This window comes from Danio aesculapii, chromosome 23 (genome assembly GCF_903798145.1).
Source record: "Danio aesculapii chromosome 23, fDanAes4.1, whole genome shotgun sequence".
In the NCBI taxonomy this organism is placed as follows: Eukaryota; Metazoa; Chordata; class Actinopteri; order Cypriniformes; family Danionidae; genus Danio; species Danio aesculapii.
Window position 1 is genome coordinate 23,688,163 of NC_079457.1, and position 14,108 is coordinate 23,702,270.

Here is a 14,108-nt window from a genome sequence, read left to right on the forward strand (position 1 = left end):
AAATGAACGAATGAATGTATCTCTTGCCAAATATTGTCTTATCATAACAAATTTATGTTTTTGAGCTTAGATACTTATTAATATTTATTAGCATTTATGGCATTGTTTGTGATCAGAAGCCACAACTGGGTGCTTATAGTACAAGCCTGTGGCATTCAGACACATTACAGAAAATGACTAATTATATATTATAATTTTATACTAATATCAGTAAACCATCAGTTAAGCTGTGACATAAGACAGATTGTCGCTTTAATGTTTACACAGGTGTTCATTCTGTTTAATTATTTTAGTAACCCCTCTGTATTTGTTGGCCACCTCAAATCAAACACCTGTTGGCTCAAAGCTTGCCCATGTACTAGTTTCTAGTGAGTCTGACTACCTTGATTGGCTAGTTCAGGGAAACAAATGAAAGAATAGGCATGGGAAAGCTCCTGAGAAAGTGTGCATTCAAATGATCAGAAAAATACTGGGTTTTGTTTGTGCATATAATGCTCAGAGAGGGACAGACGCTAAAAAACTATGGCATAACCAGGTCTCATAAATAATTACAGAAAGATTAGCACACTAGCTATAGACAAACTAGGGCCTACATTCAGTTGTTAAAAGTAATCAGTCTTGTAAATTAAATTATTAAGTCAGTTTTAGTCGTAATTTTTATTTGTTAAGATTATTATTTATTTGACTAAATGTCATTGGCACATCCGAGCACATCTAATGAACTAGAGGTGATGGACTGGCTATAGTTCACATAAAAACAGAACAGAAGATACATTTAAGTAAAATGTAAGTTGACATGTCATGCCGGGTTGCATATCGAAAGTGCGCAGACTGTCACTGCGCAGCTCGTTGCGCCGTAGAAAGTGTTCAGACCAGTCCAACAAAACACATCTATCACGTATCCTGTCTGCTTCAGGTCAAGGTTCTCAAGGTATTTGCTAACAATAATAATATAATAAAAAGTCGTATTCTTAGTTACTAAAGCAATATCATCGGCTATATAGGTCAGGCAAAGTTATAGGCTGCTCATATAAGGAACGAAACTATAGAGGCACAAGCTCTTATATAAAACTCGCTATCATCTGTTTTGGTGGACAAATATTAAAATGGTTACGAATTAAATTACAGATAGTTATTCGGAAAATATGAGCCGGAGAACAAACGAAACTATTGGCCAAATTCAGGGTGTCCCATTCCCAGAGCGGATAGTGAAGTACTGGACAAGAGTGGAACAGTTCCAGGCGTCAGAGGATGATTTGCTCATAGCCACTTATCCTAAAGCAGGTAGAGTACAAAACCGCTGCAGACAACAAAATGCTATTTAAATAATCATTTAATAGCCATTTCGTCTGTTAAAGGGACTACATGGACACAGGAAATCGTGGATCTGATTCTGAATGATGGTGATGTTGAAAAGTGTAAGCGCGCCCCCACTCAAGTGCGCATGCCGTTTTTAGAGATGACCGCGGCAGATGGTTCAAACGCAGGTATGTTTCATATTTACAAAAACGGCTTGGTTATATATATATATAGTTTCTAATTTATTTATATTGTTTTAGGTATAACTAAGCTGGAGACTATGGATCCCCCTCGTGTTGTTAAAACCCATCTTCCAATTCAACTTGTGCCTCGTTCTTTCTGGGAGGCTGGATGCAAGGTTAAAAGAAAAAGGTTTTGTGTGAAGCACTTAAAAGTGTACATTATATTACCTAAATGCCCAAAATACCTTCATTTCTCCAAAGGTTATATATGTGGCCCGTAATCCGAAAGACAATGTGGTTTCATTTTATCATTTTGACCGCATGAATCTTAGCCAGCCAGAGCCTGGTCCATGGGAACAATATCTGGAGAAGTTCATGACAGGACAATGTGAGTCATGCTGCAGTTTGTTCATTAAATGTGTATAGACAGACAATTTTAATTATCTCCTAATATTAATTTTTTTAGTGGTATGGGGATCTTGGTTTGACCATGTGACAGGATACTGGAGGGAAAAGGAAAAGAAAAATGAAAAAATCCATTACATGTTTTTTGAAGACATGAAAGAGGTCAGTCTGATTTTATTCATTTTCCTTCAGCTTATTCCCTAATTTATCGAGGGTCGCCACAGCGGAATTAACCGACAACTATCCCAGCATATGTTTACACAGCAGATGCCCTTCCTGCCTTAACCCAGTACTGGGAAACATCCATACACTCTATCATTCACACACACACACACACACACACACACACACACACACACACACACACACACACACACACACACACACACACACACACACACACACACACACACACACACACCAATTCATCCAATTCACTTAAAGCTTGTCTTTGGACTGTGGGTGAAACCGGAGCACCCGGAGGAAACCCATGCAAACACGAGCAGAACATGCAAACTCCACAGAGAAATGCCAACTTGCTCAGCCGGGACTTGAACCAGCGACCTTCTTGCTGTAAGGCGACAGTGATAACCACTGAGCCACCGTGCCACACTCAATGCGATTTCAAGAGAACACATTCAGCCAAAATTTTATGGTGGCTCTAAAGGGGCATATTAAGATCTGGGTTGAAGGTATTGTAAGTTGTCCCCTCCTCATTTGTGGTGAGCATTTACACCAATAATGGTCCAAAGATGGTCAAACCAAAAACCTTCACAACAAAGGCTTTTTCATTTAATGTAGCTGGAGTCAAGTCAGAGAGCCTATAATGACTGCAGTCTGCCATCAAAAACACCTAAATGTTGCAACTGGACCCTGGAGCAATGAAAAAAATGTTCTCTGGTATGATGAGTTATATTTAATGGCAGTGGATTTTTATAATGTTTTAGGCAGGTGGTCATCATAATTCTGCTGATTAGTGTTAATTTTATTTTCTTATTAACATTCTGGTGCCTAAATGTCTGAAATATTAAGTTTAAAATTGAGCATATTGTATAATTTGGCTATAATTTCAGGACCCTGCTCGTGAAGTGACAAATATTGCTAAATTCCTTGGACGACAGTTATCAGAATCAACAATAAATCATATTGTCCAAATGACAACATTTTCTACTATGCAACAAAACCCCATGGCAAACTACTCAACCATTCCAGACACAATATTTGATCGTACAGCCTCTCAGTTCATGAGAAAAGGTAATTTTAATTTTTTTAAGTCTAACCTTTATTTGATACCTTTTTAAACTTTTAAATTTTTATTGCTGCTGAATTGGTGTTGTAATATGATTTGAATTTATTTTATCCCACAGGTGAGGTTGGAGACTGGAAGAATCGCTTTAGTGCTGTAGAGAATGCTGTATTTGATAAACATTACCAGACAATGATGAAGAATTGGCGTCTTCCAATACGCTTCACTATATGAAAGAGTGAAAAGGAGTGTCTTTCTCATAGTCCATGAAACTTGAATAAAAGTGCCTGCTGAATGAATAAATATACTAATTATGTTATTATTTGTGTTGACAATTTAGTCCTTTTGTGTGTAACTTATTGTACTTAATTTGACAACAATTTGTCATATTAATGTAATACTGAATGAGTGGTAGATGTTGATTGTTCAAAGCTCTTGTATCCAGTATAAAGGTCAGTTGGCTTCATATCTCTGGGATATACAGTATACATATTATCTGTTAACTGAAATTTAAATAATACCCATCAAAGGGCATAAATTTAATGGCTTTAACTCAATAGCAAAAAAATAAAAAATAAATCCATTATTGAAAAAAGAATGTGTCTGTAAAGATACAAATATACACACAGTTGTAAAAAGTGATCAAGGCCTAGTGACCTTTAAACCTGTGCTGCCAAACCTCCAACTCATGTAATGCTCCTGATAAAGCTCTTCCGTGAGTGAGCTTCGCAAACAACGCCACTGAATATAGCAAAACAAGGTCAGTGATATTGATGATTTTAATTTTGACGATTTATTTTGTTTGTGTATGTGGCCAATTTAACTAGTATGTGAACAAATCATTGACGCATTAAACAAATCTCACTTTCATAGGCATGTCGTCCTTCCTTTCTTGGTTTGTACCAAGTGTTCCCACTTGGCTAACACCAAATGCTATTCCTTTACATAGTGTTTTACAAGGTGAGTCATGAAAAGAATGATTTGTTACAACTGTCAAATATTAAAGGAATTAACGTATTGTCATAACATTGAAATGTTTTTGCCAATACGTAACCTATTTACAAAAAAATATCTAATAACATCTAGATAATCTAATAGAGATTCTACTTTAAACATCAGAATGCAGGTTTAAAATATTTCTGTTCATAATGTGTTCTGTTTAATGTCTGTCATACATTTGTACTATGATTTACAGAAGATACCCACTAAAATATAATTCAGTTAAATATTAATATCAAGAGATCATAAGTGCACCCCTAATAAATCACCATTGTAAATATTTATATGAAGAGTTCAGATGCAAAAACCTCTAAATGCCATCTGTAATGTTCTCCTAAAATGACCATTTTGTCAGCCTCCTATGTTTGTGTTCAGTTATTTCACTTTAAAGGAAATGTAAATAACTTATTTCTCACTATAAAAGTAAAATGACTGAGCCTACACACAGGAGTTGGAGAGAAATCCTACTTTTAGAAGAAAATATCAGATGGCTTTTAGAGGTTTTTGCATCTAAACTCTTCATATATTGCCATAAGCCTTAGGTTTTAATATTTTAACTGTATAATCAAATGTAACATGGTTACTGATTCTTCTGAACAATTTCATATCAAGTCAAAATATAGATGTTTCACATTGACATGTACAGCATGACATTGTTTAATCAATATTTTGAGGTTTTGTTTTTTAAAAAAGAAGTCTGAAACACTAAAATCGACTCACTCCAGGTTTATGGTCTATAAAAAATCAAATCACATAATATACATTATGTTGTTTATCACAGGTCTTGTGGGTGCTTGTGGAATCTGGGTCCTTCGTAATCTTTTAAAAACATTCTTGTTTGTTGAAGCACAGAGGTAAATATTCATTTTAAATATGTGCTATGTCGTTTAACTGATTAGAATTGATATCAATAGAGGTATATGGATGGAGACAATGTTTTGTGTTAAAGTTTTTGTAAGTTTCACATGTCTGTTGTTTTTTTTAAGTATTGCAGATCTAGACAAAGACCTTAAACCAAAGAACAAACTAAATGGTGGACTAACAGAGAAAATTCAGTTTTGGATCCTCACAGCGGTTCTTTCTGTTGTGGGATCTCGTGTTGCATCACTGGTGGTTTTAGAGTTCTCCCTCAGAGCCATTTCAGCGCGAATCACAGGAGGATCAGTATGGACAAAATTATTTATGATTTTAAATATATTTCTGCCTGACAGCTTATAATTTAGATGAAATATTGCTCTTTTTGTTTAGGACTCAATAATTGACCCAGTGTTACTGCTACTTGTCCAGTGCCAGTTCTCCCTGGGCTGCGCACTAACCTGCAGCCTTAAATTCCTCCATGAGGGGGCACCACAAGGCTGGCTAAGCCTTCTTCTAGCAGTTGGACTAAGCTGGTTCTTGGCTAGCCGGTGCAGTAGAGTATGGCGGCATGTAAATTCAATGTATCCAATACACAGCACACAACGTTATTGTGGACTATGCATTGGACTCCTAACCACTGGCACTTCAATATTAACCTGGCTCTGCACCGCCTTAATAATAACTTTTAGTGTATCTGGAATTGCTGCCATATCCAACATAAACCAACACTTTCTTTCAACCACTGAGGCTCTGAGATTTTGGACCCCACTCACAATCTGCTACTCTCTTCTAGTTGTGTATATGAATGGTAAGACGAGCAAATGGTTAGACTAAATAATTTTTTTTTTTACTAGAATTCCAATAGAGGCATGGAAACAAAACTAATTCTGAATATCATACATTTCAAGAAAGTTTAGGATCAATAATTTTTTGTTTTATTGTTTAAGTAAATTATTCCAATTATAGTAAATAATTTGCAGTCAGTAGTATTCAGATTAACTTGATTCTTTAAGTTCAAAAGAACAACATTTATCAAACAATTAATTGTGTCCTGGGAAAACAAGCAGTCACCAAACATTTGAACAACACCAAGTAAATTTGATGCCATCATTTGAGTCTAATCAGTATAATCATTCTTTCAGAGGATCGGAGGCAACAGCCTGGTCAACAGATTGTCAACACAGTTGTTGTGCGACTAGGTGGGCTTTTCGTGTTACTGATTACAGTGGGAACTTGGTCAGATGTCCTCCATGTTTTAATCTGCTTTATTGGTGAAGCTGCATGTCTGTTACCATCTCAAGACCTCTTGGAAGTCATATATCAGGTTAGAGCTAACGATTGCATTTGCTGATCTCTCCTGAGCATATATTTGAAAAAATATTTAGAGCATTCAATGTAAAAAAAACATGCTTTGTATTTTGCAGCATACCAGCTATGAGCCTAAAGGACCAATTAAAAGACCTGGTAACCAAGGAGAACATAGGAAACTGGGAAAATTTGATTGAACTTATGAAACCTCACACACTATTCGCCTTTATATATATTAAATAATGTACATTTAGGTATTATTTAAGATATATGTGCTATTTTGTCCTTCCTATTATGAATGCTTTAGTCTGTCACTATTTTATTACTAGGCTACATGAAAAAACATGAATGCCATCATCATAATAAATACATAATTTTGTTTATTCAGATTTGTCTTACATCATCAAACACTGCCACAATGTTAAGTTCTGCCTATTTTGGATGAAAACAGAATTGGAGAATTAGTCCTTTACAAGTCTTCCATGCATTCAAATAGTTACTGTCATTCACTGTAAAAGGTAGCAGTTCCACTAACTAAATAACTACTGTGTTTTGAGCATGTAACAACTGAATTCAGTCGGGTTTTTTTTTTTTTTTTTTTTTTTTGAAGCAGCCAAGCACAAAGCAACGCAGTTAAACTGAACTTGAATCTAAAAATAGCTACATTGGAAACAAAATGGCCGCAATGCTCTTATTTCTTTTGTTGTGCTTGCTGGGTTTTGTCTACACTGGGTTATGCTCAAAATGGCGTCATATTTCAGAGAACATTCTTTCGATAACTGGCGCCAAAAAGACCAACTGAACATTCAAGAAGAACAAGTGTGTGTTTTGTTTATGACGCATAAATCTCTCTGGTATTTAAGAGGTACGTGTTTTATTCTCCACGGTGCATTTGTTCTGCTCCAGGATGTTTTCATGCGTTAAAGGCGCTCATACTAAACATGGACAATTTCTTTCATAAACATTCCATATTCTGTCGATATTTTGTTTACAATCCCGTCGATTCCACGTTTGAATACATAAATTAAACGTGTTTTAACAATTTAATGAAGCAATAAATGCCTTCATGTCCGTAGACGTTTGCCACACCGTCTCGAGTTGATTAAGAGGAAAAAAAAGAACAATTGGTGTCCGAGTATCCAGGGGATTCATTTATTGTAACATGCAACAATACGGTTTTGGCCTAAATGCGCATTTGTATTTCCAGTGTGCAACCAATCCCAAATCCAATCCCAAAAGAATTACATTTTATTACTTCTATTCCATAAATATTAAGGATTTAGGAAGATCCAGAAAGTCCATGTATAAATCCTGTGAAGACTCAAAACTGAATCTGAAGATATTGTGGCTTGCTCAAGATCCAGCTTGAGAAGCATATCCACCTCAGTACAAGTTCCAGAATTTTCTGCCAGTCAGAGGGGTTGTAATTGCTCTTTGTCAAAACTCTGTGTGGGCGTGTAAAGCGCAAGCGCGATTCATCCATTGCGGTCCCTGTTTTGCCGCATTCTGGCGCATGCGTGAATCAAATCACACGCCTCGTGCATAGCTGGAAAACACTCAAATGCTGGTTTTAATACAAACTTGTTTTGGATTGTCTTTCTATCTTTTGCTTTAATGCATTATTGATCACCACAATATGTGGAATGATAATCCTTATCTTATTTAAAATACGAACTGTTGATCTTTGTGTCAGCAGGCTGTACTGTTATTATTAATAATTAAGCTTGCATTGACCCGGATGCCTGTCTTTTTTTATATCCATGTAAACGTAATCGTTCTTATCGCTGTAGTTATGAAAAAGATATTTAACTATAGTAATCAAATGGATCAAAACCCTTCATCAAAGATGTCCTCAACTATTGGACAATACCAATTCTTGTCTTAAAATGATTTTTAAAAATCTTTTTGATCCACTTCAAATGTTGACTACTGTAGGCTATTTATCTCCCACAAAGGCGGGGCTTGTATTGAGAGAATCGCTCAGCTAATTCAATCATGCCTAAATAAATAGTTTATCTAACAATAGAGGCTCTCGTGACGTATTGTTTTAACTCGCAAGTAACATGTCAAACACGGTCTCCACATGGATGTAGGGAAAACAAATGGATGTGCAAACGTATACAAAGCAGCAGTATTAAAGGTATTACTACTGTCAACACCGTCCAGCCACTGACTCGTGATTACAGTTTGTGGTAAACCTCATTGTAACACCCCAGAAACTATTAGTAACTTGCTTTTAAAAGTCATTTTTTAAATAGCCTGGAAAATGTTAAACTGCAATCTGAGTTTTTACCTTTCAACCTTTACCTGTGAAACAATCCAAAGGATGTGCAGCTTTAACATTTAAATTGATGTACAATGAAACATGTCTTGTCCGATTTGATCCATGTGGTATTCCGGGTGCTGCTCATTGCATATGCGCGATCTCGTCATGAACCAGAGCGCGCTCCTCGACAGCAAGGTTCAGGCGCTCGTAGTCAACACAGCTTTCAAGTGCAAGCGGGTCCAACGTAGTGTCGAGTCAGAGGAACTACTCGCCTCATCCTAACACATTCAGTCGGATTTAACGCAGTAAAATATTCTGTATGACCGGGGGACACCACCACGCAGTATGGTCCGGGAAACCAGACATTTATGGGTGGGAAATTTACCAGAAAATGTACGAGAGGAAAAAATTATCGAGCACTTCAAACGGTAAGTGTCGATTTGCTGAGAGCAAGGCAACATACAGCAATGTGCTTTCTTCAAGGGATTGGGCGAAAACAATAGCAGCACACCGGTGTAGAGTTGAACAACGTAAATGTGTGGGGAAACTTTCGCAGGAACGCTGCTATGGAGTTGGCTTGTTTTGGCTGACTTAACATACGCTGGCTAGTGAGTTAACGTTAGCTTTCTAGAGTCGCAGTCGTCGCTAGGTTGCTAATTAGCACGTAGGGTCGCATACAAGCACGTTACTTGTGTTGCTGAAAATTGTTGGCTTCAGCTTTCTTTAATTTGCATCCCAGATGTCAGCAGCACTACTTAAAGGCACAAAAAAAATCTATTGCTCGATGGCTGCACGCTAGTTGAAGTAACTTAGCTATATGGTGTCCACTAAAAGGCATTATACATTGGGTGTTGTTTTGAGCATTCAGCTCAGATGTCATGAATGTCAGGAGAGCGGTGACCGTCTCCTGCATCTTCAAGGAGTCAAACAATACCAGTGTGGACTTCTATAAATAAAATAAACTTTAATGCAATTTATGATTGTCTGTAAACATGTGGCGAGAGTTTACTTCAACCTGACGTTTAAGTTGTCAGAAGTTTGTGTGGTGGTGAGATTAATAACTCATACTCACAAATCGTGGTATTAAAAATGATTTTAGATTTTCTCAGTGTTAAAAACAGCTAGAAAGCCAGCCATGTCTAACGTTACTCGCATGCTGGAGAGTTTTATCATAATTCCAAACCCTTGGATTCAGGTGTTGAATTCACTCAAAAGTCACATAGTTCATGAGTAGAATGAAGAACCAAGTCATAATTGCACGGTTTCTAGAAAATAAATTGTGTAAATCTGTAATCTAACGTCAGAAAAACAGTGTGGCGAGATGGATCCCAGTAGTGACATCGCAGTATTGTATAGTACCTAAATGAACTGGCTGGATGATTGTTTATATTTATATTATCTTAAAGATATATTATCACACAGTATATATAACGTTGGGCTATATACATGTCTAAACTTTACCCGCATTCTTAAATAGCCACTGAAAGCGACAATATTGAACAAATCTCAATCGTCGGATTGTTTACATCGTCGCAAAATGTAAACTGCATATTATCACTCAACTTCGTGCTTTCTAAAGCATTAAGATAGTATGCTTATCTGTAAATCTGCATAGAAACAACGTGTATTGTGTACGAAATTCCCTTAATAGTCTTGACTTTCATTATTGACCACATTTATTACCTACACGTACGCACAAACACCCCAAGGTAACGTTAGCGTTTAAAAATGCAGGTGTGACCAAACTCATTGTAATGGCATTTTTGTAAGATATGTGCCTCATTAATGCAGATGTTCGGACTTAAGTTTACTGAACATACCTCATTGTCCTAAGGTATTACTTTGCTAGTCGAGCACACAGGAGGTACGCTAATATAAGAACCTACAATAAAGATTGAGTAAATAATTAATTTTGAAGCTACCGCTTTGTTGTCTCAACGGCAGCCTTTTGTTCAAATGCCTGTCCATTTAGCTTTGAATTGTTGTAATAACGGTCGCCCTTTGAACGGGAACTAAATTAAATCCCGCTCATGTTCATTTTAGGAAGAAAAAATAAAGGAGGAATTGTTGTCCGAGAAATACAAGAGATAACCGCACAAATCAATATTTCTAAAATGAAATGGGACATATTTAAGTATACCGAAGTGATTTGTGTACGGTGACTGTCAAAGCTCAGGTCAGTGCGGTAGAGGTACTTATTGAAGATGGGGGACGGGAGAATGAATAAGCAGTGTGAATAGGTTTGTAAAATGGCGACGGAGATTGTGTTGTGAGTGTGAGAACTGGTGTGTCAGACAGCTGCTCACCTAGAGCACAATTTGAATGCCTATTGTTTATAGTTTGCAAACCAAGTGTTGTTTTAACCCTCATGAACGCCTGACGTTCATTTACATATGTTTTGTTTATTCTTGTGATGATTGACAGCAAATTAATGTTTAATAAGTGCATATGTAGTTTATACAAGCACTATATGTCACGGTTTCTACAGGCAAAAAGGTAGAAGGGATGTAATTTTATGAAACATAGTGATTAGGTAGAGAGGATAGTATGACAGTTAAGAAAAAAAACATGACATTCGAATTATATAGATTTGATACAATCACTCTGAAGAAAAAGGCTGCTCTAGTTATTTTGCAATGCATTGGTGCACCAGGCACAGATCATCAAAATCTGATATTTGTTTTCTGTTTATTGGACATAGTCAAATGAAGGGAGGCATTACTGGCATATGGTTTATTATAGTCATACGGTGCAACATCTTTGAGAGATGATGCAGAAGACAGGCTGTTTTTATTTGAATAGCCTTATTTACATAATGCACAAATGACTGGCATGAAGGTTTGTTTTCACTCAGGCTTTTGCACCATCTATTCCGACCTTTGCAGATTGCCAGTATACGAGATGTTTTTTTTTTCAACATAGTTGACTGCAAATATGCAGTTTATTAAGGGTGTACTCGCACTATGCAATCCGAACCGTGCCCAGGCCCGTTTCCGGGATCGTTTGAGAAGTGTGAGTGCTCTGAATCGGGCTCAGGCACGGTTCAGTTGACCGACTCTGGCCTGGTTGGAAGAGGTGTGCCAGAGCGCAGTTCACTTGGGCAGGTCACTTTACGCTTGTAGTGTAGTGTAAAGCGCGCCTGAGCCCAAAACTGAAGACGAGACGTGATTTTAAGGCACTGCTTAATATGGATTTATTAGTCATTCTTACTTGTTAATGAACGCAAACTGTCGTAGTTTATTAAAGACACAAATTCCTCACTGAACGACAGCTGCATCTTCAACAAACCTCCTAATTCCTGCAGCACGATGACTTTATGATTGTTTATGAGCATCAAAAGTGGCTGATCTGTTTCGCGAAATATTTGACTGCGTGTCACTGCATCCCAAATGACTAAAACAATATAAAGAAATCTTCACTGTGTTGAGCAAGAGCGCATTTTAAACTGAACGGCGCATCATCGATGACGTAAGCGTGCTCAGGCCTGAATGTAATGTGAGTGTGGGCTGTCAAGGGGAGACGGGAGGGGGGACAAGCATGCTTTGGCCCGGTTCAAGGCAACTGTACATAGTGTGAGTACGCCGTTAGTTATGGCTAAATAGTTAAAGCTTTTTGTGCTCTTTTTTTTTCAGGTATGGACGAGTGGAGAGTGTCAAGGTTCTTCCTAAACGTGGATCGGAAGGTGGAGTGGCAGCTTTTGTGGATTTTGTGGACATTAAGAGTGCTCAGAAAGCTCATAATTCTATCAACAAGATGGGAGACAGGGACCTACGCACCGATTACAATGAACCAGGAACTATTCCCAGTGCAGCTCGAGGCCTGGATGATAGCCTGTCCATAGCCACTCGTGGGCGGGATGTTTCAGGGTTCACAAGGGGGGCAGGGGGCCCTGTGTATGGGCCCTCTGTGTCACTTCACAGCAGAGAGGGACGCTTTGAACGCAGACTAGACGGGTAAGTGGACATAGTTTTTCTGAAGGCAGGGAGACCATTCGTTTCTTGTAACTCATCTCTCCCTCCCAATTATTTCCGTCATTAATTGGGCTAATTTATTGTTTTGGGGCGGGGGACATATGGGAAATTAAGAGAACACACTGGAGGGTAGTAATTTGGGCATCACGCTTTGATGGTTGAGGTCCGTCATCACTCACCGTGTAAAGCGTGCCAGTTATGAAGTTTGTGAAAGCATGGTGAACATGCACCAAAATTCATAATCGTTATGTAGAGCTTAGCGTACCTCTGCATGGGGATTCTCTCAGAATTGGATATCACTGCGAAGAGAATCCAGGGCATGTTTCGGATATCAAATTATTCTGGGATTTCTGGAACTCAGAGTGAATCTATGACCATGGCCTTACCTGGAATTGCCCGATTGTGGAGTACTGTACCGCCCAAGGTGGATTAATGTCTTACTACATGTGTTTTTGCTCTGTTATTGTAACACAATTACAGTGTTGATCAATTAAGACCCATTGATTGGTAATTGGATTATTGAAATGGGTGGTTTAAGATCAGTTCTTTCCCTTCCATGATCTGGAGCACTCTGGATGGTATTCTCTGGATTCTTAATCACACTGGATTAATACTACCCAAATGACAAGGATTTTCTATCACTTCAGTTTCTTTTCTTTTTTTTGTTCTGGATTGTGATGATAGGGGTTTGTTGTTAATTCCAAGGGAGACTTCTGCCATTGGTCAACATGGTAGAATGTGACAGAAACACAGTGAGCAAATCTCTTTATTTATTCATTACTTATTTCCAGACCATTTAAGTTCATTTTTGCTTTTTTTTTGCAAACTCCAAAGAAAAAGGGTGGATTTAACATAGCGCATCATCTAACTTACTGTAGAATGAACAGATTTTTGCGTCCAAAGCAAGGAATGGAGGTACTGCTGTGAGGTTGAAGACTTCTCACAATGGATATGAAATATGCCATTGGATTACAAAGTCCCATTAAGGAACAGGAACTATAGCAGACTGTGGATACACTACAATTAAGAAGAAAGTCGGTTTCTCCTAATGGACTATTTCAATGCCAATGGATTATTGATCTCTTTTTTTTTTCTTCCAAACATCAATAAAGATTCCACTGGGATTTGTAAAACATCTGTCAAACACCCAATGTTTTCAGAGTTGACTTGGATTATTAATGTCACTGTGATAAGAATATTGCTGCATTCTGGTGGGATATCTCTGAAATGAACATTTTCAGCCATAAAAATGTGACTAAGAAGATTCAAATATAAAAACATAGTTTTGTTTTTTAACTTGCTAAAGAAGGATTTAAAAGCTCAGTGGCACATCAGAACAGTATTTCATATCTTCTCCAGAGACATTTTTGTTTTAATGGACTAATAAAAATAAAGAAGAGAATTAATGCAAGTCAAGAACCATCTTATGGATTTATTTTATTTTTGGACTATTTTTCTACAGCCTGTTTTTGATCTGATAGAGATTTTTTTTTGCACTGAACTTGAGATGGACAATCTACCTCCAGACTTTTACCTCCATAAGCTTTTTCCATATCGATATTGACTTTTTCTTT

The 14,108-nt window shown here is 37.4% G+C and overlaps 3 protein-coding genes across 3 annotated transcripts in view; all 3 read left to right on the forward strand.

Moving 5' to 3' along the window:
- The first annotated feature begins 786 nt into the window (after nucleotides 1–786).
- LOC130217232 (sulfotransferase 1B1-like) lies at nucleotides 787–3,435 on the forward strand. The gene is made up of 8 exons (XM_056449302.1): nucleotides 787–931; nucleotides 1,129–1,284; nucleotides 1,359–1,487; nucleotides 1,560–1,657; nucleotides 1,743–1,869; nucleotides 1,948–2,048; nucleotides 2,960–3,140; nucleotides 3,254–3,435. Exons 1-8 carry the CDS (start codon nucleotides 802–804, stop codon nucleotides 3,364–3,366), a joined length of 1,035 nt encoding a protein of 344 aa, XP_056305277.1. The 5' UTR covers nucleotides 787–801; the 3' UTR covers nucleotides 3,367–3,435.
- Nucleotides 3,436–3,501: 66 nt separating this feature from the next.
- Nucleotides 3,502–6,680, forward strand: tmem82 (transmembrane protein 82). The gene is made up of 7 exons (XM_056449303.1): nucleotides 3,502–3,892; nucleotides 4,006–4,092; nucleotides 4,913–4,985; nucleotides 5,118–5,295; nucleotides 5,380–5,797; nucleotides 6,132–6,313; nucleotides 6,414–6,680. The coding sequence occupies exons 2-7, from the start codon at nucleotides 4,008–4,010 to the stop codon at nucleotides 6,492–6,494; spliced, it is 1,017 nt and encodes a 338-aa protein (XP_056305278.1). The 5' UTR covers nucleotides 3,502–3,892; nucleotides 4,006–4,007; the 3' UTR covers nucleotides 6,495–6,680.
- A 2,084-nt stretch (nucleotides 6,681–8,764) lies between these two features.
- Nucleotides 8,765–14,108, forward strand: part of spen (spen family transcriptional repressor) — a 43,334-nt gene continuing 37,990 nt past the window's right edge. Inside the window, 2 exon segments of the mRNA XM_056448632.1 lie at nucleotides 8,765–8,991; nucleotides 12,196–12,516. Of these exon segments, the coding sequence (XP_056304607.1) occupies nucleotides 8,909–8,991; nucleotides 12,196–12,516 (404 nt within the window). The 5' untranslated portion in view covers nucleotides 8,765–8,908.